Source organism: Dasypus novemcinctus, chromosome 7, assembly GCF_030445035.2.
Source record: "Dasypus novemcinctus isolate mDasNov1 chromosome 7, mDasNov1.1.hap2, whole genome shotgun sequence".
Classification (NCBI taxonomy): Eukaryota; Metazoa; Chordata; class Mammalia; order Cingulata; family Dasypodidae; genus Dasypus; species Dasypus novemcinctus.
Genome location: NC_080679.1, coordinates 94,947,719 through 94,973,711, shown reverse-complemented (window position 1 = coordinate 94,973,711; position 25,993 = coordinate 94,947,719). Strand labels below are relative to the sequence as shown.

The 25,993-nt window shown below is 35.3% G+C and overlaps 1 protein-coding gene across 1 annotated transcript in view; it reads left to right on the top strand.

Annotated features, from left to right (window-relative positions):
* The window catches only part of GALNT13 (polypeptide N-acetylgalactosaminyltransferase 13), a 592,145-nt gene that overhangs the window by 541,498 nt on the left and 24,654 nt on the right, over window positions 1-25,993 (top strand). Inside the window, exon 11 of the mRNA XM_004482209.4 lies at window positions 2,709-2,807. Coding sequence (XP_004482266.2) covers window positions 2,709-2,807 — 99 coding nt within the window. The remainder of the gene's footprint in view (window positions 1-2,708; window positions 2,808-25,993) is intronic.

Here is a 25,993-nt window from a genome sequence, read left to right as displayed (position 1 = left end):
CATTCTTCAAACATGAAGTAGAGTTGAGTTTTCTATTTTTTTCCCATACTTCTAATGTTCACAGCTACCATTATGAAGGCTCTTGATTACTTCTCTACAGGAAAAATATAAAAACCCTAAAGTTAGTTTCTTTTTTTGTTCTTTAGGGAAAAAGAGACAGCATTAAGATTATCTAGTGTAAAATAACAGCTGCCGAGAAAGTTTTTGTTGGAAAAACTATACTCTATATGAATAGAGTAATGATATCCAATAATCAATGCAGAAATACAATGGAGGGGATATGCACAGACATTTAAACGATGTATTTTTAGAATTATAAAAGGAAATGGTACTCCCACAGAATGTACAGAACATACACAAAGAGATGGAGGAAAAACAGTATTGCAATGCACAAAGTTCTACATGTTTTGGGGTAGAAGGAAAACCTTTCAAGATGATTTAAGGGCTGATATTTAGTATGGGAATGGAAGGGAGGTATAGGTCTGTCCTTCCAGCTTCAACCATAGCATAGTTCCCTTTCCCTGCAGATTCTATACCACCCTTGTCAGGATTTGAACAGACCCCCTACTTCTGCATGCTTCTGGAAGACCATTCCCCCAACATCAACATGCCTTCAGCAATAATTAGGGAGGACTCACAGAGGTCTTTTAATTCTTGATAAAATGCCACTGCCCTGACTTTATTACTGAGCAGGATTTAAAGGGAGAATGTGGACAGACCTCCTGTATTTCTGAGGAGTTCATCATTTTTCCCTGCTAAATTTTTCCACCTCTCCACTGTGAACTACTTAAGTGACCTGACCAAGGGGCAGGGGGATGGCGCTATAGTTCGGTAAAATCTCATTGCGCCCTATCAACACCCCCATTTACTACAGCCCTTGTTAAAAGTCCAATTATCAATCTCACATATTATGCATCATCTCTAGGACTCTCATCTCCATATGGTTTAGTACATCCCTGATCTCATCCTATCTTCTCTACCTCCCTATCCTTCAAACCTATCCACACTCATAGCCCTGTAACTCATGTCCATCATCAGCAAAATTCCCTATGTTCTCAACTTCTTCTCTGAATATTCCCTTCACTTTCTAGATCCAAATAAAACCTGTTTTTCCTCTCTCATATGGTGAGTCTTTTCTCTCCTACATCCATCAATCATTGATGCAAGATGTGGGATAGGCATCCTCCTTAACTATCATTGTTGCTTCTAAACATTCTTCCCCTTCCTCCCTAAATCAAAGGTCAGATAATACCACATGCCATCAGGTTATACCACACCCACCTACACCTGAGACGGTTTTCTTCTTTCCTCTTGTTCACTTCTTATTCACTCATGGTTTTACTACATAACTCACTATTTCTCTCCACCATTATTCTTGGTCATTCTTGGTGATAGGTGACTCTTCTAACATCTCCAGTATTGATTCTTGATTTCCTTCACCACCATCATCTTTTCCTCCTGTCAACCTTAGCTACATACTCCTTTGGTCATACTTCGGACACCATTTCCAAAAACTTCATCCTTTCCAGAAACACAAGGATGAAGCATCTCCCTCTCAGAGAAAAAAAAAAAAATCTATCCTTCTAGATCACTCACTCCCACTCAATTGAGTATTCTAACCCTCTAGACTTCCAATACATAGATCCCACCATAGTCTCACTTTCCTTCTCCTTTTTATATCTTTACTTTGCTCTCCACACAGATAAATTCCTTGGTACATCATTAAAATTACTCCCTGTGAAAATCCTCAAATATATATATATATGTATGTATATTCAACAAATGTATGGATGAACAATAAAATATACATGTCCTCTTATGGGTCAGAGTGGAAAAGTACAAATACATATTGGAATTGAGACCAAGGAAAATATGTGAAGCATTCCCTTTAATTAGAAGGCCCTTCCTTCCTTCGTTCTTTCTTTCTGTTCATCATTTTGGCATCTTTAAATTCAGTGAATGGTACCTGTAATTACATTTGGCCCAGATGTATATTAACTTTATGTATATTGTAGGATTAACACATTGTTTGAATGTAAACCAAGAATCTTATTGTGTGGCTCACAATTTAATCTTGCTTTTGCAGAGTTTGTAATGTGAAATCAAATAGCTTTTCTTAGGATCAAGAACTTTCTTTTAAATGTGACATCAGAAATATAAGATACATGAAAGATGCTTTAGGCACAGAAATAAACACTGTAACTAATCTTTATTAATGTACAGACTTGAGCAAATAGTAATGAAACAATTACAAAAATATAAATTTAAGTATTTAATCAGTACATTTCTATTTCTTGCATATAGTCCTATGCATATAGTTCAAGAATAGTGTATGTTTATTGAAGTAGAATTTGGAAACTGTCTTATTTAAAAAGGATTTTGGGAAGAATGCCAGATTCATAATTTATAGATTTTGCTTCTCTATTACTCACTTATAAGCAAGGAATTCCTCTTGATTAGAAAATAATGCTAATGCTAATATTGTTCATATTTATTTCAGTAGAATTTTAGCAACTTATAAAGGTCTGAGAACAAACACATAAAAATAAAATTAAGTATTCATTACAATGTGTTTTTCTTGGAGAAATTTCCTTGCAAACTTGAATAATTTAATTAGAAATATACAATTTGATAATTTCAGAAATATTTTTCTGAGTTAATATCTGACATGTTTTACTCTCCCATTTTTATCTTTGTGTTTCCTTTAGATAAGAAATGTTGAAACCAATCAATGTTTAGACAACATGGGCCGCAAGGAAAATGAAAAAGTGGGTATATTCAACTGTCATGGTATGGGAGGAAATCAGGTAAACTCTCTTTCTATCATCTTCATATTTTGGGGGGAAAATATTATTGAAACTATCAATTTAGATCATGGCCCACATTCCAATAACAATCAGGTCTTTGTTTTGTAAATTAATGAGTATTCAAATCAAGAACTAATTTAGCTATTTTATTTTTCCCAAGATCTTAAGAGAGCATTGAAAATTTTTTAAAAATTGACAATTCATACCCCTTTGGGAAATTAAATGGAAAAAAGCAAACAAAAAATCTCTTTAAAAATGCTACAGTGGGGGCATTCCTAATAGAAGAGGCCAGATTAGCAGATGCTTATTTCTTGAAAACCATTCTGACCTTGAATATAGGAGGAGGTACTTTGAAGTTATTATATACTTCTTTCCTGATACACTTTTGTTTACATTTTTACATTGAATTCCAGATTTTCTACATTTGAAAGGTAGAGATTTCATCTCTCTGACTCGCAAGCTCTTCTAAGTGAAGGGAAAGGCTGATTATCACTGTTCTTGTTAACACAGATTGGTTCTCACCCACTTCAGATGCTATATTCTTGTGTGGTGGGGACCTATTGTTGCTAGAATGACAGCCAAGAGAGAAAACAGTGTGAATTAAGTACTCAACTAAAAGGAAAGATTTCTACCTGGGAAAAAAAAACCCACAAAACAAAACAAAACAAAAAAAGAAAAGGGCAAAACTTTCCATGAGCCTAAAGTTAATGAGGAAAGCCAAATATTTCAGACTCATCTCACTTCCAAGAATGAACAGAACAAATGGGGACTATATTTCATTTACTACCTTGTCTAAATAATACAAAATAATTCCTCAACAGCTATGATGCCTTCCCAATAGTGATTATTCTAAATTTATTTTACAAATTTTTGTGTATATCATGGTTTCTTGGAGTTTTTGAAGGTCAATAAATCTAAAAATGCATGGGTAAGCACATTTCTTACAATCTCGGTTTGCATATGTAGATGCCCTTAGGCCTAGGTGAGCATTTAGTATTTAAACAAGTTTGCTAACAGACTAAAAGTTTAGGACAGCACTTTTTTATGTGACAACCCAATAAATTATCAGGGCTTAGACTATAAAAAGGATATTTGTGCTCTTATTAAACATTGGAAAGTGACTTTGCAAAGTGGGCCACATGTGGTTGCCTTGCTGGGAGTTTTCTGGCTGGAACAGCCCTGCTGCCCAGGTCACTTTAAGAAGTAGAATTTGGACTCCCAGGGAACTATAACAACAAAGCAAGTTGGAAATAGCTGATCCTCCACATCTACAGAACTAGAGGAGAGTCATACCTGTGAGTTCTTTATATAGTGGTAGAATTTCTGGGTTAGAATGAAGTGGCATAGCAAAAAATATTTGACTCAAGTATATTGAGCACGTTATTATGGCTTTCTTAGTGCTGCAACTGAATGTTTCAAGATTCCAAAGGTAAATTCATGTTTAGTCTGGTACTATAAAGCATGAAGAAAATGCTCCTATTGGCTTTGGGCACCCATATTTCAAACAGGGCCTATGTGACTCAATGGAGAACTTTAAAAGGAGGTTCTCCAGCTTAAAAAAAAAAAAAAGAGGCTTAATTATTAAAATTCTAAGTAGTGTTACAAAGTTCAATTTAAGCAAGAAATATTTCAAAGTTTCTAAATCATAGCATAGAAAAGTGACTATATGGGAGAAGATGTTAGAACAAACAAGATAGGCAGAGCAATGAAAAAGCATTCAAAAGGTGTTGAAACTTATTGTTATGTTTATTCACAATTACTGCCAAAAACTAATGGAGCCTTGGTGAGTTGCTGCAGCTCAAGTGGTTGAGCACCTGTTTCCTATATATAGGTACAAAAAAAAACAAGCAATGCACCCTGATTAATTTAGTTGGACATAACAAAAATACTATCAGAGGATTAAGTGTATAGGAATTTCCTTCCTTACATAATAAGAAGTTTGAAAGTAGTGAATTGCTGGTATTGGTTTAGGTCCTCGGTGATTCCCTAGGAAACCCATCTCTTTCCTTCTATTCATCAATCCTTAGAGGTGGCTTTTATTATCACATGGTCACAAGAGGACTGCTAAAGCTCCAGACATCATGTCCATATTCAAGGCAGGAAGATGTGAGGGTACTGAAGAATTACAAAGCCGTGTCTGTCCTTTTAATTAGAGAAAGCAAAAGCCTTCCTAGAAGCTCAACACACTTTCATGTATGTCTCTTTGGCCAGAAATGTGTTTCTTGGGCACCCCTAACACAAGGAACAATGGCAAGTGGATATTTCTCCTCACACTCACAAATTGCTGCTCCTCAAAACTCATTTAGCATGGATATTTGGGGGGCCTTTAGAAATATTTGCCATAATTTTGTTATAATAGATTGTGCAAAAATTAACTAATGACCTGTACCATGATGATTTATAGAAATTTAAAAAATAAAAACATAATTGTTGAAATCATTCTGATTCTAATGCAGATGAAAATGAGGGAGGAAGTTATCCCAGATAATCATCCATATAGATTCATTAAGGTGCATATTTCATGTTAAAAAGAGTAACCTGTTATATTTCCATACTTAAAATTACATTCAAATGCATGTTATCTGTACTTAAAACCAAATACCTGAATCATAAATGTTAAGAACACTCATCTATAAGTTTTCAAATACCCAGAAATAAACTACCCCACTACATCATAAGCTCTTACTGGCAGGGACGATACCTTACTCCTCTTGTCAGCTCCAGCATCTCACACAATGCCTGGGATATGGTAAGTTCTTAATAAATACTAGTCAAATAAATGGATGGAAGAATGCAAGGTCAGAACAATGGATTTATATCTTATTACTATGTAGACATTACCAAGGAATAATTAGCTGTTATTGTCATAGTAATTGAAAGCATATAAAGACAGCAATTTCAGAGATTCATAAAGAAAATGAACAAATAAACAATAAGCAAAAACTCATGCCTACATATATTCTAATGTCTATACATTACCAGCTTAATTAGAAGATAGAATTAAAAGCAATATTTATTTCTAGCTACATAAATACTTGCTAATGTGCACAAATATATATGCACATGTCACTTTTTTATTGTAACACAATCGATAGAACTAAATATTTCTTAAAAGAGAATGGCTAAATAAATCCTAGTCTACCCTGACTGTAGAATACTATACAGCCACCAAAGTGATTGAGAGAGGTCTACATATATTGTCATCAAAAAAGGAAAAGAGGAAATAAAACTCCACAGTACAACTTACTTTGAATTTATGAAAATAAAAGAGTTTTTATGCTATATAAACTATTAGCAATGTATGGAAATCTATCTGGAAGATAAATTACCACTGTAGAGAAGGTAATCTGGAGAGAAGATTGAGTTGCAATAGAAATTTATACTTTTTATTCTACAAATGTATTGCCTTCATAATTAAATAAATCAAAATGGAGAAAATTGAACTGTTGAGAATAAAAGAATATCATTTTGTAGCAACACATTGACCTGACTAATTGGTAGGCTATGACAAGGGACTTAATTTTTTTAAACTTTAATATTTGATTATCTGTAAAAGAATAAAAGTTATCTCTTCTTCCTTTATTTGCTCTTAAGATTAATAAAATTTGTCCAACAAATAACACTAAGAAAGACCCATATTAAATAATATGTATTGGTCTGTTCCCATTAATTATTCTCTTTACTTATTAATTTCTTATATATTCTTTTAACTTCTAAAAGTAGAAAAAATACAGGCTTATAAAGTGACTAATGCCAGCAACAAGATAAAAATGCAACACTTCCTAATATGATAAGCTCAGTAAAATGAACTACCTCTGCTTTTATTCTAACAAATATATGTTAAAAAGAAATTAACTCATCATATAAACCTAATTACTATGATTTTTGCTTTGATCGAATTCAGTCTTTCCAGGATCTTAAATACTAAAGATATGTTTAAACTTTTATCTTGCTCACTTTGAAAATGAACACATTTAAGATTTTACTCTCAGAGCTACTCTCCCTATTTTTATTGCTAATATTTTATATTACCATGAAAGCAGTGTCTATTTTTATGGCCATTTGGGTTTGCATTTTTAGAAGTGTCCCAGTCCACAAAAAAATATTCAAATCTCTCTCCTACTTTTATACACAAGTCATAATAAATGTTAACAAAAGTTTTTTTTAGCATTTTAACTCAGTTACATTTCTAAAAGAAACTACTTTATGTTTGTTGGCAATTGTTCCTTAACCATTTCTCCTGACACAGGAGGTTTTTCTTCTTTTATTTTTATTAATAGGCTTTCTTTTTTTTTAGAGAGAGAAATTTTAGGCTTACAGGGAAATTGAACAGCAAGTACAGAGTTCCCATACAGTACCCTACCCACACCCCACAATTTCCCCTATTAATAAACATCTAGTAATTTGTTACAATTGATGAAACAATATTGATATATTATTATAAACTATAGTCCATAGTTTACATTAAGGTTCATTCTGTGTTGTACAGTTCTATAGGTTTTGACAATGTATAATGGCATGTGTCTATGCAGTATCATGCGGAGTTGCACTGCCCTTAAAATGTCCACTGCAGTATCATGCGGAGTTGCACTGCCCTTAAAATGTGCACTGCCCTTAAAATATCCACTGCTCCACCTATTTGTCTCTCCCTCTCAACCTGGTCCCTGGCAACCACTGGCAACTGTCCTATAATTTTGCCTTTTCCAGAATGTCATTTTGTTGAGCTCATATAGTAGGTATATTTTCAGACTGGCTTCTTTCATGTAGCAAGATGCAAGTAAGGATTCTTCATGTTTTTTTTGTGGCTTGTGAGTTCATTTCTTCTAATCACTGAATTATATTCCATTTTTATGGATGTGCCACAGTGTGCTTATCGATTCATCTAGTGAAGAATATCATAGTTGCTTCCATTTTGGGACAATTATGAAGAAAATTGCTATCAACATTCATGTTTAGGTCTTTATGTGAATATAAGTTTTCAACTCATTTGGGCAAAACTTAGAAGAATAATTGTTAGCATATGGTAAGTTTATGTTTAGCTTTGAAAGAAGCTACCAAACAGTCTTCCAAAATAGCTGTACTGTCTTGCATTTCCACTAGCGATGAATGAGAGTTCCTCTTGCTCCACCTCTTCATCAGCATTTCATATTGTCACTGTTTTGGATTTTAGCCTTCTAAAGCATGTGCTGTCATGTCTCACTGTTTTAATTTGTAATTCCTTAATGGCATATGATGTTCAACATCATTTCGTGTGTTTATTTACCATCTATATATCTTCTTTGGTCATATATCTGTTCAGATTTTTTGCCCAATTTTAATTGTGTTGTTTTCTTATTGTTGAGTTTTAAGAGTCCTTTGTATATTTTAGATACAATTTTTTAATCAGGTATGTTTTAGAAATATTTTCTGGCATTTTTTAACTTGTCCTTTCATTGTTTTAAAGGAGATGTGATTTTTTTTTTAAAGTTTCTGGAGATATCCAGAAGAAACTTACTTTTTCATAGTTGTTAGAAATATTTTTCTTACTCGAATATCCAACAAAATGAAATATTGAAATGATGGAAGTATTTTAGCAGGGCTACTCTAAAAACAAACAAATGTAGAAGAATCGTTAGGTTTAATACATGAACACTTGATTTCCTCTTTTTACAACTTTATAAATAAAAGTCTTCGTCTTCAAAAAATAATGACATATTTAGACATTCCATCCCTTTCTGTTCTTGAAATGCTTTCTTTTTATCAGCAGGGAACACCATGATATGGCCATTAAATACTTAAAACAAAAGTGAAAACACAGGAATTTGATTAAAACATCAGTATAACTTTTTTACAAGTGATAAAGTATTTACAATTTGCTGATATAAACCATCTTTCTAAAAGTTAAGGGATCGCCTTCTTTATACATCTGAAAATATGGTATAGATTCCTGGAGGCAGCTCCTTGTGCCCTACAATGCTAGCAACTCAAATGTATGTCATCATCACCAACCTCTCTCCAGAGTTCTGGACTATATTTCCAGTTAATCCTTATAAATCTTTATAGGCATCTCAAATTCAACAGTTTTCAACCAGATTCATTTTCTTCCCTTTCACACAATCATCCAAAAAAGAAACATAAAAGTTATCTTTAACATTTCCATTCCCTCACTTCACAAGTCTGATTGGTCTTTGAATCCTGACATTTCTCTGTAAAAATGTCCTTTGATTCCTACCCCTCCATCCCTTTAGAACCAGGGCTTCTGACTCTGTCCTAGCCTAAATCTTCCTGCACTTGTATGGTTGAAAAACCCTGACTAGATCATTCATGCAACATTTGAATTAAAACATTATTAAACTCTTCAGCAGTCCCCCACTGTCCAAAGAATAAATTCCTAATTCCTTAGTATAATATAGAAAACCCCTCATAGTTTCATCTTTCCAGCATGGTCTCCCCCTTCCAATAGTCCCTTCTGCTTTAGCCACATGCCTGAAAATTTTCAATTCCTTCCAAGCTCTGAGCTATATATCTCCATACTTCACTTATACTGTTTTCTCTAATTGCACTGTTCATATACTGCTCCACTCTCAAAACCCAGTTTAGCTCCTGGTGGTGATCTGAAGTTGTATGTATCCCAGAAAAAAACTGTTTTTAAATTTTATCTATTCCTGTGGGTTTAAACCCATTGTAAGTAGGCCTTTTGATGAGGCTATTTCAGTTAAGATGTGATCCACCTCATTCAGGATGGGTCTTAATCCTATTAGTGAAGTTCTTTATAAGAGAATGAAATTCAGACAAAGACAGAAAGCGACAGAAGCAAGAAGCTGAAACCCAGAAGAGAAGGAAAAGACCAGCAGACACTGCCATATGCTTTGCCATGTGGCAGAGGAGCCAAGAATTGCTGGCAGCCAGTCTTGGAGAAGAAACATTGCCTTGATGATGTCTTGATTTTCACTGGCTCAAAACTGTAAATTAATAAATTCTCATTGTTTAAGCCAGTCCTTTTCATGGCATTTGCTTTAAGAAGTCTAGGAAATGAAAACACTGTCCATTAGCTAACACCTTATAACTTCAAGAGGATATTTATTAATGGATAAACTATAATTTATTTAATCAATCTATTGTTTAACACTAAACATAGTTTTCATTGTTACAGACCAAATTCATCAATGTTTTTCTAGCTAAAATCTTGTAAGCATCCATATTTGCTTCTGTAGAAATAATGTCTAGAAGTTAATTTTCTAGATCAAATGTTGTGCAACGTTAGAAGGCTCTTAGTATCTATGACAAATTACCCCATTTAAAGTGACACAAATTTAATAGGACTAAGCTAAAATAGGAAGACGCATTATGATTAATACTTGACAAGTATTATTCTTTTGATTCTCACAACAAATTATGAAATACAAAGTGTAATTATCCTGGTTGTACAAGTGAGTTCAATGGAAACTCTTAGATATTAGTAACATGATTGAGGTGGTAAAGCCAATTTCAACCTAAATGTGTCTGACACCAAACTAAGTTTATATTCACTCTTAGCCACACTCCCCCAGGATTGTAATCTCATTGGTCAACTAACTGTGTATTGTATGTTTTTGTTGGTTTTTCATATTTACCACATTAGTATGGGAGAAAAATTTTATCTTGTTTTAAATCATATTTCTAGCATTATTGATGCATTTAAGCATTAAAAACTTAGAATCAAAACTTTGTGAATTTACTAGTGATATTTTTGCTTATTTTTCTTTTGAGAAATTGGGGGAGGGATTCTTTCTATTGTCCATTTATAGGAACACTTCATTAAATAAGATTGTTACCCTCTGTCATAAAGCTTATTAATGTTTTTCTGCCTGGGATATTTTGTTTGTAGTAAGTTTTCATGTGCAAACTTGTAAAATGAGTTATGTACTACAATCAGTCTTTGTCTTTATGTTGTCTCTTTTTAGTGTATAAATACCAATCTTTTTAATGAGGCACTTATAAATGACATTTGCATCATTTTAAAGGGGTCAATGCCAAATACGACAACTGAATCTCAATTTCTTACAGGACATTTATTATATTTACTTTAATATTGGTACTTTTTATTTTAAATTCTAAAAACTATACTTCTAAGGGCGTACATTAAATTAATGTCTATTAATTTATACATTAATAAATAACCATGTTTTTCTTTTTTCTTTTCTTTCTTTATTTTTTAAATGTTACATTAAAAAAAATATGAGGTCCACATATAGCCCCCACCCCCCTCACCCCACTCCTCCCACATCTGCAACCTCTTTCATCATCGTGGCACATTAATTGCATTTGATGAATACATATTGGAGCACTGCTGCACCACATGGATAGTGGTTTACGTTGTAGTTTACACTCTCACCCAGTCCACCCAGTGGGCCATGCAGGACCTACAATGTCCAGCATCTGTCCCTGCAGTACCACCCAGGACAACTCCAAGTCCTGAAAATGCCCACACATCATATCTCTTCTTCCCTCTCCCTACCCTCAGCTGTTACCATGGCTACTTTCTCCACATTAATACTACATTTTCTTCCATTACTAATCACAATAGTTCCAGAATAGAATATCAGTAAGTCCACTCTAATCCATACTCTATTGCTCCATCCTGTGGACCCTGGATGGTTATGTCCACTCCACCTCTATATCAAGAGGCGGCTTAGATTCCACAAGGATGATGTATGCAATTCTCCTGCTTGCAGAATAAATAAGCATTTTACTTTTATATTAGGTATTACTATAAAGATTTAAGAAATTCAGTGGTCAGTGGTTCCCTTTGAGGTGCAACAAGTCTTTAATCAAAAATGGAAGAAAAGCAGCCCCCATATACATTGACTCCTCTTTTTAAGGACAAGATATATATAAAGTGAAGGAAAAATACTCACATTTAGCAAATGCATTTATAATGTTCCCCCTTTTCCCTGAAGCCACTCATTTGGAGAGATCCAGAAATACCTGGCAGCTTTTCATATAATTTATTGCAGTAAATGATTCAGAACCATTTTTCAAGGTAGCAAGCTTTTAGGGAGGCTTATGATAGCCATTTATGAAAGTCCTAGTTTCTACCCAAATAAAAAAGGCATCGTTAAGTATTGTCTGTACTCTCATCCAAATATCTCCCCTCCTTTAAAATGTGATCTTTTATACTTAAAAAGACTCTAACTTTATGACAGATGTATTAAAGATTTTGAGAGCAAACAAATACTTTCTATCCTCATTAGAGTGCTCTTAGAAAAAGTTTAATTATTTTTAGTAATATATTCTAATGTATTCACAGATTGCAATGAATACATTCATTCAACAGATATATATTCATTTTTAAAGTTTGCATTTTTATAAGTACTATAATTACTTAGAAACCTTTTCTACACTGATTTGGTACCCTTTGAATAACTTGCACAGTGCAATGATACTTAACAGGGATTTCACAAAGTAAGATTTGCAAGTGAAGAGGAATGGCCTATGAGGAAAAATGGAACATCTACCATTCATTAAATGTATCTGATTCATGCATGTTAGAAGACACCAGAGTTATTCACACCTTCTGTAGAAATAAGAATGGCCCAGGAGCCTTTCAATCTCATTACTGTTTGGCTGGGAGAACTTTGGTCTTTGCTGAGTTTTTGTTTCTTCCAGGAGACTAAAATATACTGGAATGGAATGAAAATTGGTTCAATCATTCATCCACCAAAACTGGTTATCCTAACCTGTTTAAAAAAAAAAAAAAAAAACCCCTAAAGATTGTCTGTGGCGTTGTAGCAGAAAATAACCAGACAAACATTTAACACTGGCCCCATATTTCAGAGGGTCATGAGTTATCTCTTCATTCAAATCCTATAATCCAAGAGTTCATTTCTTTCTAAGTAAATTCCAGCAGGGCCTGCTGTCATAGGGTCATCTGGCATCAACAAAGTCTTTGGGATACATGTATAGGGCAGTGAATCTATTTTTGCAGGCACATTCTGTTTTTTTCTTAATTCTTCACATTTTGTTTCACTGAGAAATTAGTCCCCTCAAATTTAATTTAATTCTTCACATTTTGTTTCACTGAGAAATTAGTCCCCTCAAATTTTTGTATAAGAAAGCTCCAATGTCTTACCAATTCTTGGACTCCCACCCATTGTTTCACACTGACAAATGGATATTTCTATTTGAATGACAAAGTGTAACCTCAAGCTCAGTTCAAGGTTTCTATAAATACTTCAGTTTTAATCCATCTTTTACATTTTCCTGTCTTATCCTTCGCTGTCCCCCAATTACCCCAAATAGACTGCAGGTCCTAGGGACTATTTATACCTGTCCTTTTAATGTATTTTATCTTTTATTCCAATAGAAGTTCTACTTTCCAAATCTGGGCCTCGGTCACCTCATATTAGCATCACTACAACATATTCCAGTATAATTTCCCCATATAGTTGCAGCTGGTCCCCATTTTGACTCCACCCTCATTCAATAATAAAGAGATGACTCCTAAAATATCACTCCCAATTGGAAAACAAACACAATAGCTTTAACGATTTCCCAGTTTTTACAGGACAGATTTAACATTTAATTAGCCAAAGTTCTATGCAATCTGACCCCTTCCTACTCTTGTAATTTTATCTCCCATAGCTCACCCACAAAACACTTCAGTCCATTAAACCATTGAGTATGCTCTTAGCAAGAACTCCTGTACATTGTTGTTTGTGTGCTGCCTTTCTCACCCATTTTCCTTGACCTTTCCCCAGTTTTCTAACTATGTAAATTCTAGCTGTCTAACCCCACTTCAAAATCCACCCTCTCCATACAAAAGAGTACATCTCCATTTCAGTATACATCGATATTTCCTTCTTCTGAACTCACAGTAATTAACATTTTTCTCATATAATATATAATCTCAAATTTAATCATATAATATCTCTTGATATTTCTCTTATTCTTTAGCCCTTTTTGTCATTCAGTTATGTATGTTTATTCATTTTAGCTCCCAAAATAAATTCTCAAAGGCAAAGATTAGTCCTTTTCCTTTTTGTCCCCTCAAGGTAGTAAATTCTTGCTAAAATAATGAATTAACCAACAATTCATGCCAAAAATTTCAGAGTTACTCAGGAGCCCAATTGGAATAACTTCAAAGTTTTGGAATACCACATAAAGGAAAATCAGCTCCTTGAAAGTTAAAATTGGTCCTATGGAAATACCTGGAACTGAGGCTGGGGTAGGCCTAAAGATCTCCTCCAAGAAATAGCCATATCCTAATCCCTGGAACCTGGGAATGTTACCTTATATGGCAAAAAAACAAACTTGGAAGATAGGATTTAAACATCATGAGATCCAGAAATCACCCTTGATCTTGGGTGGTTCCTAAATGTAATCACTTTTATCCTTATGTGATGGAAGTAGAGGGAGATTTGACATGCATGGAAGAGAAGGTGGCAGAGTTTGCAGTAATGTGTCTTCAAGCCAGAGAATGTTGGAAGTCATCAGAAACTTCAGGAGGCAAAGAAAAGGTCCCCCCCCAGCTGATGGCATTGTAGCTCTGCTGATGCTTTGATTTCAGCCAAGAGAAACTGATTTCAGACTTCTGTCCTGCAGAATTGTGACAGAATAAATTTCGATAGTTTTAAGTTGCCACATGTGGTGTAATTTATTACAGAAATCAGAAGAAACTAATCCAGGTGCTCAGAAGGAAAACTCCAGAAATCGTTTAACTATACTTATAAGAAATCCACTCCTCTGAAAAGCGATCTAAAATGCTAAAACTTCCTCAAAGTTAGAAAAATGTGTTATTTTATCTTGCCACTTCAGGAAATGCAGTGAGAGCTGCAAGGCATGGCTCTAAAATTATACTTGTTCTACATCATGTTTTAATTATAGAAGGTTTGATTTTGGAGATTCCATTTTAATGTGATTTTTATACTATTTCTATTTTAGTTTGATTGTAGTAGTAAATAAAATTGTCATCAAGCTCTAAATCATGTATATATTAAAAGAAAAATAAAAAATAAGTGAAAATGAATCTTTAAGATGTTTATTAATCATGACCCCTTTAGTTAATAAGACCTAAATAGGAGTGTTAAAAATTATTTTAACTGATTTTAAGGACTTAATCCAAGAACTGGGCAAACAACTAAATAATAACCTTTTTAAATTTCAAATCAATTACATTATAACTTATATTACGTAGATTTATGAAAGCTTGGGATTGATGAAAATTTATGAGAATGTTAACTTGTGATTTTAGTCTATCCAGTTTACCTGGCCAGAATGTTTCCTGACATGGAAACAAATGGCACATCTATTGTTTTTAGTCCTTTTCATCCCTGGCAGTTATGCAGACCTTATACGGTTTCTGTTAAAGGTTCCCTTCAAAATGAGCACTGTATTGACTGGTGTGTAGATTTGTCCTTTCTTCTAAGGATGTACAGTCTAATTTTATATATTTCTACACACTGATAGTTAACATCTATCACATTCAGGTTTTTTCCCCCCAAAAGTCATGGGGAAAAGATTGGGAATGCAAGTCAAACTTCAAAATATTTTTTATCATTTTATTGCAAAGTATTTAAAGTGACTTTCATAAAATCCTGCATTTGTTTTAAATGAGCCAAAACTTTGCCTCTAAGCATTCTAGCTTTTTAAACAAAGAAAGGATCAGGGTGCCTACATAATTCAATGTATCAACAATTTAAACTAAACAGCTCCAAAAAGATTCAATTATACCTGGTATTGAGAGAGAAAAAATGCCTGCAGTGATTCCTACTAAGGAAAGCAGGTTTTTGTAAAGGGACTATGGAGCACCAAAGAGGGGCACTGGAATCAACGTAGAGAAGAAGACAGTGTCTAAGAAAGCAGTTTGGAAAATGATGATATTACAGTACATCCTCAGTGTACATGGTAGGGCAAAAGAAATATTTATTCTAGTGATTAACCTATTTATTAGAGTGTGTGATCATCACCAACCCATGCTTTAAAGAACTTAAAAATTAAATTTCAATAAGGCTTCAAATTTAAAATAATATTTTAAGCTTTTGGGGAAAATGCACAAAAATTTGTTTTATTAGTGGGATCGCCATACTATCTTGCAAAAACTTGCTTAAAAAGTGAAATAGCAAACCCACATAAAGTGGGAAGTTTAATCAAACCCAACACACACACAAGGACACACAAGGACACACACAAATATCTCTCTCACCTCAAACCATTAATAGAGCTTATCTTACTGAGAAGGGTAGGCTGTTAATTGGAAAAAATCTATTAAAAGAAAGTATTTTACGAAATGGCATCAGTCTGCTCCCTCAGCTCACCAGTTTATCTCCTTTGAAGCTCCTGTTACTTACAGCTGGATGCCAAGCCCTTTTGTTAACCTTACCAAGATCGTCTTGTCTCATTAAACTATTCCCAGCAGAATTTTCTCCTCTGTACTCTTTCAACGTTCTGTCCCCACTCCTTTTTGCACATTATCTTTAGGTACTTTCTCCTGTTTTACACATAATCCCTCTTGATAGGAGGCCACAATCTTAACCATTACCCTGCCCTTCTTCCTTATTCAAGTAATCCTGCTGCTAACACTTTAGTTTATTAAATATTGAAAAAATAAGTAAAAAAATTGCATGAATGCATGATTCTACTGTACATATATTCATATATTCAATATATTGAAATGTTTTTATATAATCTCCTATTTTCCTCCTTAGACAATGTGCATTCCTAACTTTCACTGAGGGCATAATTAATTAAAGTTACCAATTGAAGCATTTTTAGTAAGTCGAATAATTTTGTTTTGGCTTACTATATTAGCAAAAGCCAACTGAGTCATTAATGTCTCAGTAAGCTAAATAATGTTAATGATTGGTAAGTAACAGTGTTGGTTAAGACACTTTGATATTCACTAGAAACCAAACAAAATGCGTACTTGCCTTTCTGTACCTAAGATATTCATCTTCCTAATTCCATCTTCTTTATTTAATTCCTATGCTATTGGAAGAAGCAAATAGGCAAGGGTACCTCATGTGTTTTTATTTTTTTCAAATATGAAAATTTGTTTTTTCGGGAAAGAAAATATAGCACACAGAAGTTTAGATTAAAACAAGTAGACAAGAAATTCACGTTCAAATATTTCACTGGCCAATGTTAATAATTTATCACAGTGAAAGAAACTAATACTAGTCACAAGTTATGAACAAAATATCTCCCATATTTTAATACCCTAATTGTTTATCCTTTGTGTTAAATAAAGAGCAGTTATTTCTGAGATATCATGGTTTGTAATTTTTTCCTGTGTAAACTATGAAGAAAATTAAAGTTAAAAAAAACAATTATTTCTAGTTTTAATTAGGAAATTCTCCTAATTAAGAATCTATTCTGACCATTAAAAACTATCATTTAAGAGAAAACTATCATTTGTATTTATACAGAAATGTATCCAATATTTCTCTTTTGCATAAAGATAAATTTCTATATATTTTTCTAAGATGAATTTATCTTACACTAAATTGAAACATAGATCAACAGTATGAATTGATTTAGTTACTAATACTTTTCCAGCTCTTTAAGGATAAATGACAAATTCTTGGTCCCAACTGACTATGAAAGTGATGAAGAATGAGAACTAATATGTATTCAGTACTACTTCTATATCAGACATATTTTAGATCCTTTAAATATATACCAGTAACCTTAATAGAAAGGTATTATAATTATTATTTTATTACTATTATTTGGGTAAACTGAGTTTCATTATCTAAAGCACTTTTTCCTTTTCTCACAGACAGTATTAGAAGAGAATTTAAACCAAAGCTCCTCTTTAAAAAGTATGATTTTTTTTTAGTATGCCAAAGTGCCACAAATAAATACTTTGTGAAAGAACTGGTGAGATGTATATTATTTGAACATAATCTAAATAAATAACGAGTTGTCTAAAATATATTGTTTCAACATCAGTAAATAAAAATGTTGATTTTAATTTTTTTTTGCCTGTAGCACAGAAAGTAAAGCATCTCAAAATTTCTCTTCCCTTTTGGAAATGTCTGTTCTCCCCCTTAGGACAATCTTAGGCAAAACTGGATAAGCAGCTGCTCCCTTTCCTTTTGAGTGATATAAATAAATATATTGTTCAAAGGAAATGGAAATGGAAATGTTTGCATATGCCTATCCATCCTTGATAATAAAACATGCATCTTCTATTTTCTAAAATACATAAAATAGAGAATAATCTTCTGTGCCTTCTATATTTTTCCTTAGAAATCAATATGAATAGAAATCAGTTTCTGTTTTATATTTAAGGCTAAGTGTCTGAATTATTTAAATCTTTTCTGCATCCATGTGTAAAGACATTACATATACATTGATTGGAAGGCACAAATTGATAGACTACAAGGACAACCCACTACACCCACATCCTATCACACCCCCAGACACATAAAGTGCTTTAACAAGAAGTCTCCAGAGCAGTTTTCTAGAAATTAATGTTTGCAAGTGAATGCAGAGTCAGAAGGCATGTAATCTATAGAAGGCATGTAATCTATAGAAGGTTGGGAGTGTGTGCATGCTTACTCACACATGTATGTGTGTGTGCATGCTTTCAGGGAGTGTGAAGGAAGCCAAGAGGTACATCTGATGTACAGTGGAGAAGGAAAATGGCCTGTCACAAGATATACTAAAATGTCTCTCCTGAAACTTCACCCACCTTTAGCACCATATCATTAGCCCTACTTTTTATACTTAATTATGTCCTATTGTACTATACCATTCTTGATCTCAGTCAGCTTTGGTGAAAAGTTAAGATGATGTCAGAAGACTTAGGTGTCATAAAACTGCTCTGTGAATTTATGAAAGTCATCAATCTTTCCAAACTTCAATTTTATCTATTTATTTATTTATTTTAAAGATACTTAGATTACACATATGTCACATAAAAAATATAGGGTATTCCTATATGCTCTGCTCCCCACACACATTTTCCTATATTAACCATATCCTTTATTAGTGAGGTACATTAATTTGCAACTGATGAACACATTTTGAAGCATTGCCACTAAGTGTGGATTAAAGTTTACACTCTGTCCCACCCAGCTCTGTAGGTTATGTCAAGATATATAATGGCTTGCATCTGTTGTTGTAATGTCATTCAGGGCAATTTCCAAGTCCTGAAAATGCTTCTGTATTACACTTGTTTTTCCCTCTCCCTGCCCTCAGAACCTCCAGTAGCCACTGCCTCAACACCAAAGTAGATATTACCCCAAATAGAGGGACTCCAGAGAGCTCTGGAGATATCCAGACACTATGGTCAGGGCAGATAGCTCAGGAGTTTGGTGTCTTGCCAGCAGGCCCTACTTTGGAATTTATACTCCCCAGAATAACAGAGTTGGACTCAGTGTTGGTTTCCCTACACATGGCTCTTCTGTCCTTCTGTTTAAATCTATAGTTAGTACTAGAGTTAGTAGGTGTATGTCCAAGAGACTTAAATCTTTGGGCTGTCCATGTGCCCGTTGGGCCCTGAATCTCAATGGAGTTGTGACACCTACTCTCCAGTTCATTGGTCTCACCCAGAACAAACTTCAATTTCTAATCTTGTAAATTGATATGGTTGAACTAGATATGCATCAGTTCTAAGATACTTTACCTTTATTGTTGGTTAAGAAACAGCAGCAGAGCCAGATGATTTATGTAAATCTTTTGTCCAATGAAAATGAAGACATGAATTTGGAAGGCTTGGTAAACAAATGTTTTAGAAAAATATATCAGAGTGCTCTGAAAATTTTGAGCAATCTGACACTCACCCGAAACTAATGATTTGAAGGATGGAAATAAATATTAAGAATACAATGAATGCCAGATTTTACCCCAAAATATATGGGTACCAAGAGAAATACAATAATATCCATAAAATCTTTAGTAAAATATATTGCGTATAAGGAAGTTGGTGACGAGGCTGTTCATTACATGACATAGAGTCCTCCGTTTGAGTACTCTGAGAATTTCTTCTGCCCTGGGTATTTTGAAGAGTTTTCTCCTGAGAAACTGTCTGAGAAACGGACTCTATAATCTTTGTAACTTTTCAGAATCATCTTTTTTTGGTAACTACCAAATATAAATTCCACCCTGAGAAAAATAATTACATTCTATGGGCAAACTTTTATTTTTGCCTTATAGCTGGATTGTCTTTTACTTCTAACCTATTATCCAATTATATACATTTAACATATATGTAATTCTGTTCAATCTGCTATATTACCATATTAAATATAAATAAATAGGCACACAATCCCTATGCGCAATATAATTGGGATGATAAAAGAATCGTACATGAAACATCAATGCTCAGACTGCCTGCACAGGAGGCATTCAGAAGGCCTGGTGAGGAGAGGTGTGGTTCTAAAGGGCTTCACAGAGCAGGCAGTGAGCACAGAGAGCAGGGTGCATGCAAGGAAAGTGAGCATGCCAGCTCGGACTGGGGGAAAGGCCTGGGTTGGGGAGAGTGGAAAATTATCTTTTACAAGTAGAAAAGAGCTGCAATTCTAATAGAATGTAAACACCAAGGCAAGGAAATTTTGACTTAAAGGTAAAAAGGGGACAAGGAATTTTCAGACTACAGAGGATGTCAAAGATTAGCTTGTGAACTATTTCTAATACAACATCATGAAAATACTTGGACATGCAATTTTGTTATTAAAAATTATATACTGAGAGAACCAGCAAGATGATGGCAGAGTAAGGAGCTCCTAGAGTCAGCTTCTGCTACAGGGCAGTTAGCAAACACCCAGAGCTCTCTGGAGCTAGCTGAAGCACCTGTTTGGGGAATCCAGGAGACCAGAAGAGCATCCTGCAATGTCTTTGAAGGAGTGGAAGGAGGAGACTGCCCATCTGCAGAGAAGACTTCTAAGTAGAGCGCTCCACACCCTGGAGGCCGGTGCCCATCCTCCACCAGAGGCACAAGCCGCCTTGGGAGCTGTTCCACAGCTGGAATTGAAAGCTCCACTTCCCCAAAACCTGGGACAAAGAGACAGTTGGGCACCAATTTCAGCTATGATGAAGAAATCCAGTGGGCTATAGTATGATCCTGAGAACAGCTAAGGTTTGAGCCTGTCCAGGTCGGAAAGAGGCCAGGAGCTGCCATCTTAACTCTGTTCCTGGCACAAGGGGAAGCGGGGCAGACTGAGAATCCCAGTGCCGGTGGGGACTGGCTTCTTCCCATCCAGATCATATTGCAGGTCTAGCCTAGGCCCCAGTGCCACCTCCAGCAAGGAGGAAGCTGAGGGGACCTGCTCCAGCCTTTCCCGGAAATTACCAGTCAAGCCGCGGAGGCCAGTGATTACCCTACCCTGGAGGCATGAGCTGCCCCAGGAGCTGCTCAGTGACGGGAACTGGAAACTCCATTTCCCAGAAACAGGGGAGGAGGAGACAGTTGGCTGCCAATTTCAGCTACTGGTTGGGAGACTTGGCTGGCTAAGAGATAACCGTGGGAACAGCTGGGATGAGAATCTGCCCGATTCAGAAAAAGGCCAGTAGTCGCCATTCTGACTCTGCAACCAGCCTGAGGGAAGCTGGGCTGACAGTTTCTTTTACCCAGATCCACGGGCAGCCCTAGCCTAGGCTTCAGCCCCGTCTCTGGCAGGGAGGAGGCTGAGGAGCCCTGCACCAACCTATATAGGTAACTGCAGGAAACTTTGGCTGGCATAGACTGAAAATCAGAAGTCTACCAGGGCAGTGGCGGTCATCTTAGGACCCGCACTGCATAGATTGTTACCCACACCTGCAGCTCCATCCCTGCCCCAGGTAGGGATAAAACAAATGTGAAGCTCCGTCAGTCTCTCTGGGCATCTAGAGTCTAGGCTTGCACGTGGATTATTCTGCATAGCTGTGACTCTGCCCCCTACCCCTGGCAAAGGAGAAAGTTGGAAGAAGCTTCATTGGTCCCCAGTACAATGAGGGCAACTTGAGCCTCCACAGCTTACAACACCAACTACCTGCTTGGCTCCTACTGCATAACTAGCAAGGGAGAAATGATAGGAAGCCCTAAACGAGAGAGAAAAACTGTACCCAGAAAAAATACTCTTGTTAAGTCAGTTGTGAATACACCAACAAAAATTACAATCCACACCAAGAAACAGGAAGCTATGGCCCTGTTAAAGGAACAAGATAAGCCTCCAGATAACATAAAGGAGTTGAGACAACCAGTCAGAGATGTTCAAACAAATTTCCTTAATAAATTCAGTGAGATGGCTAAAGAGATTAAGGATATTAAGAAGACACTGGATGAGCACAAAGAAGAATTTGAAAGATAGAAAAATAGCAGATCTTTGGGAATGAAAGGTACAATAAATGAAATTAAAAAAACATTGGAATTGTATAATAGCAGATTTGAGGAGGCAGAAGAAAGAATTGGTGAGCTTGAAAAAATGGCCTCTGAAAGTGAACATACAAAAGAACAGTTGAAGAAAAGAATGGAAAAAATTGAACAAGGTCTCAGGGAACTAAATGAGAGCAAAAGGCATGCAAAGATATGTGTCATGGGTGTCCCAGAAGGAGAAGAGAAGGGAAAAGGGGCAGAAGGAAAATTTAAATAAATAATGATAGAAAATTTCCCAACCCTATTGAGGGACTTAGATATCCCCATCCAAGAAGCACAACGTACTCCCATCTGAAAAAGGCCAAATAGACTAACTCCAAGACACATACTCATCAGAATGTCAAAGGCCAAAGACAAAGAGAGAATTCTGAGAGCAGCAAGAGAAAAGCAATGCATAACATATAAGGGATATCCAATAAGATTAAGTGCTGATTTCTCACCAGAAACCATGGAGGCAAGAAGACAGTGGTCTGATATATTTAAGATACTACAAGAGAAAAAGTTCCAGCCAAGAATCTTACATCCAGCAAGACTGTCTTTCAAAAATGAGGGTGAAATTAGAATATTCACAGATAAACAGAAACTGAGAGAATTTCTAAGCAAGAGACCAGATTTTCAGGAAATACTAAAGGGTGTGCTAGAGCCTGAAAAGAAAAGACAGGAGCGAGGGACCTGGAAGAGAGTCTAGAAATGAAGATTATATCAATAAAAGTAACTAAAAGTGGCCAAAGAGTGGTGAAAATAAAATATGACAGATAAAACTCAAATAGTCAGGAATAAACTTAACCAATGATTAAAGCAGTTGTATTCAGGAAACTGCAACTCAATGTTAAACTCATCAGAAAAGCCCTAAATAACTGGAAGAACATTCCATGCTCATGGATTGAAAGACTAAATATCATTGAGATGTCAATTCTAATCAAATTATTATACAGATTTAATGCAATACCAATAAAAATTCCACCAGCATTAAAGAAGAAAATGAAAACATGATCATTAAATTTATTTGGAAGGGTAAGGAGTCCTGAGTAGCCAGAAACATCATAAAAAGGAAAAGTGAACCCTCATCTCCAGACTTCAAATCATAATACCTACCTATAGTGGTAAAAACAACATGGTACTGGCCTACAGACAGATACAATAGACCAATAGAACCAAATTTATGGTTCATAAAAAACTATATTTAAAAAATAATAATAGGGTGGGTTGGGGGGAAAACACACCAAATGTAAGATAAGAACTATGATTAGATTTTGACAGTATTCTGTCATAGTTTGTAACAAATGTCTCATTACAATTCAAGATGTTGGTGGAGGGTTAATGTATGGGACCCCTGTATGAGGTTATGCATGTTTGCTTTGTAAGTTCACAACTTTTAGTATACATTTAGTTGTTTGTGTATATTTATATATAAATGATACAAAGATAATAATTGGATTGGTTAGGGGAAAAATACTTTGTTTAGTAGTAATATTTTGACAATGCTCTTTAATCATTAGTTAAAATGGTTTAAAAACAATGCAAGTTATTGGTGGTAGGGTGAGATGTTATATGTTTGTTTGATGTTATATATGTTTGTTTTTTTAAGTTCACAACTATTATACATTTATTGTTTATGTATAAGTGATATATTTCAATAAATTTTTAAAAAAATTATAAACTGAATACAGCCAAAATGAAAAGACTTTTTATTGTTATTTACTACCCAAGTTTATTTTCACCAGAAGGAGGGACAGACTATAGAACTTTTTTTGGTTCATTTCTTTTATTCTGTTATAAAAGGCCTAGTTCCAATTCAGAGCAAGAAGCTACATGTGGTATGTACAAAAATGAGAACTTTCCATTAAATGTAAAAGGCTACAGTAGGTTACCATGGACACAACTTGGCATCCTTTCCTATTTCTGATAAAGAATCTTAGTCTTCGAATCAAGTCTACCAGATACAGGAAGCAGATGCGGCTCACCTGATAGTCCATCTGCCTATCATATAGGAGGTCTAGGGTTTGATACCCAGGGCCTCGTGGCCCATGTGATGAGCTGGCCCACACACAGCGCTGCCGCATGCAAGGAGTGCCGTGCCATGCAGGGGTGACCCCTACATAGGGATGCCCCACACGCAAGGAGGGAGTCCCCACAAGGAGAGCTGCCCCGTGTGAAAAGCACAGCCAGCCCAGGAGTGGTGCTGCACACATGGAGAGCTGACGCAGCAAGATGACGCAACAAAAAGAGACACAGGTTCCCGGTGCCACCTGACAAGAATGCAAGCAGACACAGAACACACAGCAAATGGACACAGAGAGCAGACAATGGTGGGGGGAAGAGGGAGAAAGGGGAGAGAAATAAATAAAAATAAATCTTTAAAAAAAAAAAGGAAAGTCTACCAGATAGTCATATTCCAACTCCACTCTGCAGTTGCTAACTTTCTAAATAGATTTTGAGCTGTTATTTTTATTTATAAGAAGTAGAAAATATGGATCTGGCAGACATGTGCAGAAATAGATAGGTTTTTTGATTGTTGATTTCTTTTTAGAGGCAGGTCTTTTATTTTAAAAAAAGCAATGCCTAATTAATTGAGAGGTGCACTTTAGGATCACTGTAACACTATGAAATAATAAAATGATCTCTATAGGCTACCATGGTCAGTATCAATCCAGTTTTGTTTTGTTTTTTAAGCATGGCCTACACATGGCTGAGAGCAAGTGTCATTTCTTGGGGGCAGAAATTGCCACATTCTAATCTATCTATTAACAAGACCTGAACTTTTTCTTCATTCCGGGAGTTAAGCGAGGGGCACATGTGCTGGATTTATTTGTAAATGTGGGAATCCTGATGTATTACCTATAATTCAAACATAAAGACACAGTCCGCCATTTTAGACTGAAGTTTTTAGATATTTTCAAATTGATTCCCAGTGTCGGAATAATTCCAAATAATTTTTGTAAATGCTCCTTCCCCTCCGGGAACTTGAATTTAACTCTCCTTCCTGCCTTGATTGGGGGCTGCACTTTGCCAAAGAAAAGAATGTGAAAAGGGGCAGGGGTCATTTTACAGTGAAGAATGCAGGTAAATACTACTCTGGAATGTGATCAACATTCTACCTGTTGGTAGTGATCATGGTAGCATGATAGGATGAGGACGGTATGTCACCATTTTGTTCTTTCTCTCCAAAACCCATAACTCCACTCTAACCATTAGAAAATCATTAGACAAACCCAAATTCTATGAAATACCTGACCTTTCCCCCCTCAAAACTGCTAAAGTCATTAAAAACAAGGAAACTGAGAAAATGTCACAAACCAGAAGAAGTTAAGGAGACATGATGACTAAATGTAAGATGGTATCCTGGATGAGATTCTCGAACAGATTATCATGGGATCAAATGGGAGGACATTAGGAAAAAACTCTGAAACCCAAATTCTGGAGTTTATTTTTTAAAAATCCCTGAGAAACAAAACCACTGAGAAGTTTGTTCATGAAATAATAGATAAAGCATAGTTCAAAGACTGTTCTCCCATTTTCAAAATGAGTGACTGGGCAATTTATCTTTGGCAAGCCTCATATTCCTCATTTGTAAAATAGAGATAATAATGTTTACCTTGAAATATTGAGTAAATATATAATATATGTTGTCTTCATATTTAATAGACAATATATTTAAAACAACTGCTGTCTTGCCTAGCACATAGCAGGCCCTCATAAAATATTGTTTCTATTCTCCCCTGCTTGTTTCCAGCCCAACATCCAAAGGCCAGCACCTCTGTCCCTTTGCACCAGGGCTTTTTCTCACTACCAGACAATGCTCTGCCCACCTATTCACAGGCTGTAAATCCTGGGAAATTAATGTTCCTCCTCTCCCTGCAGGCCGGAA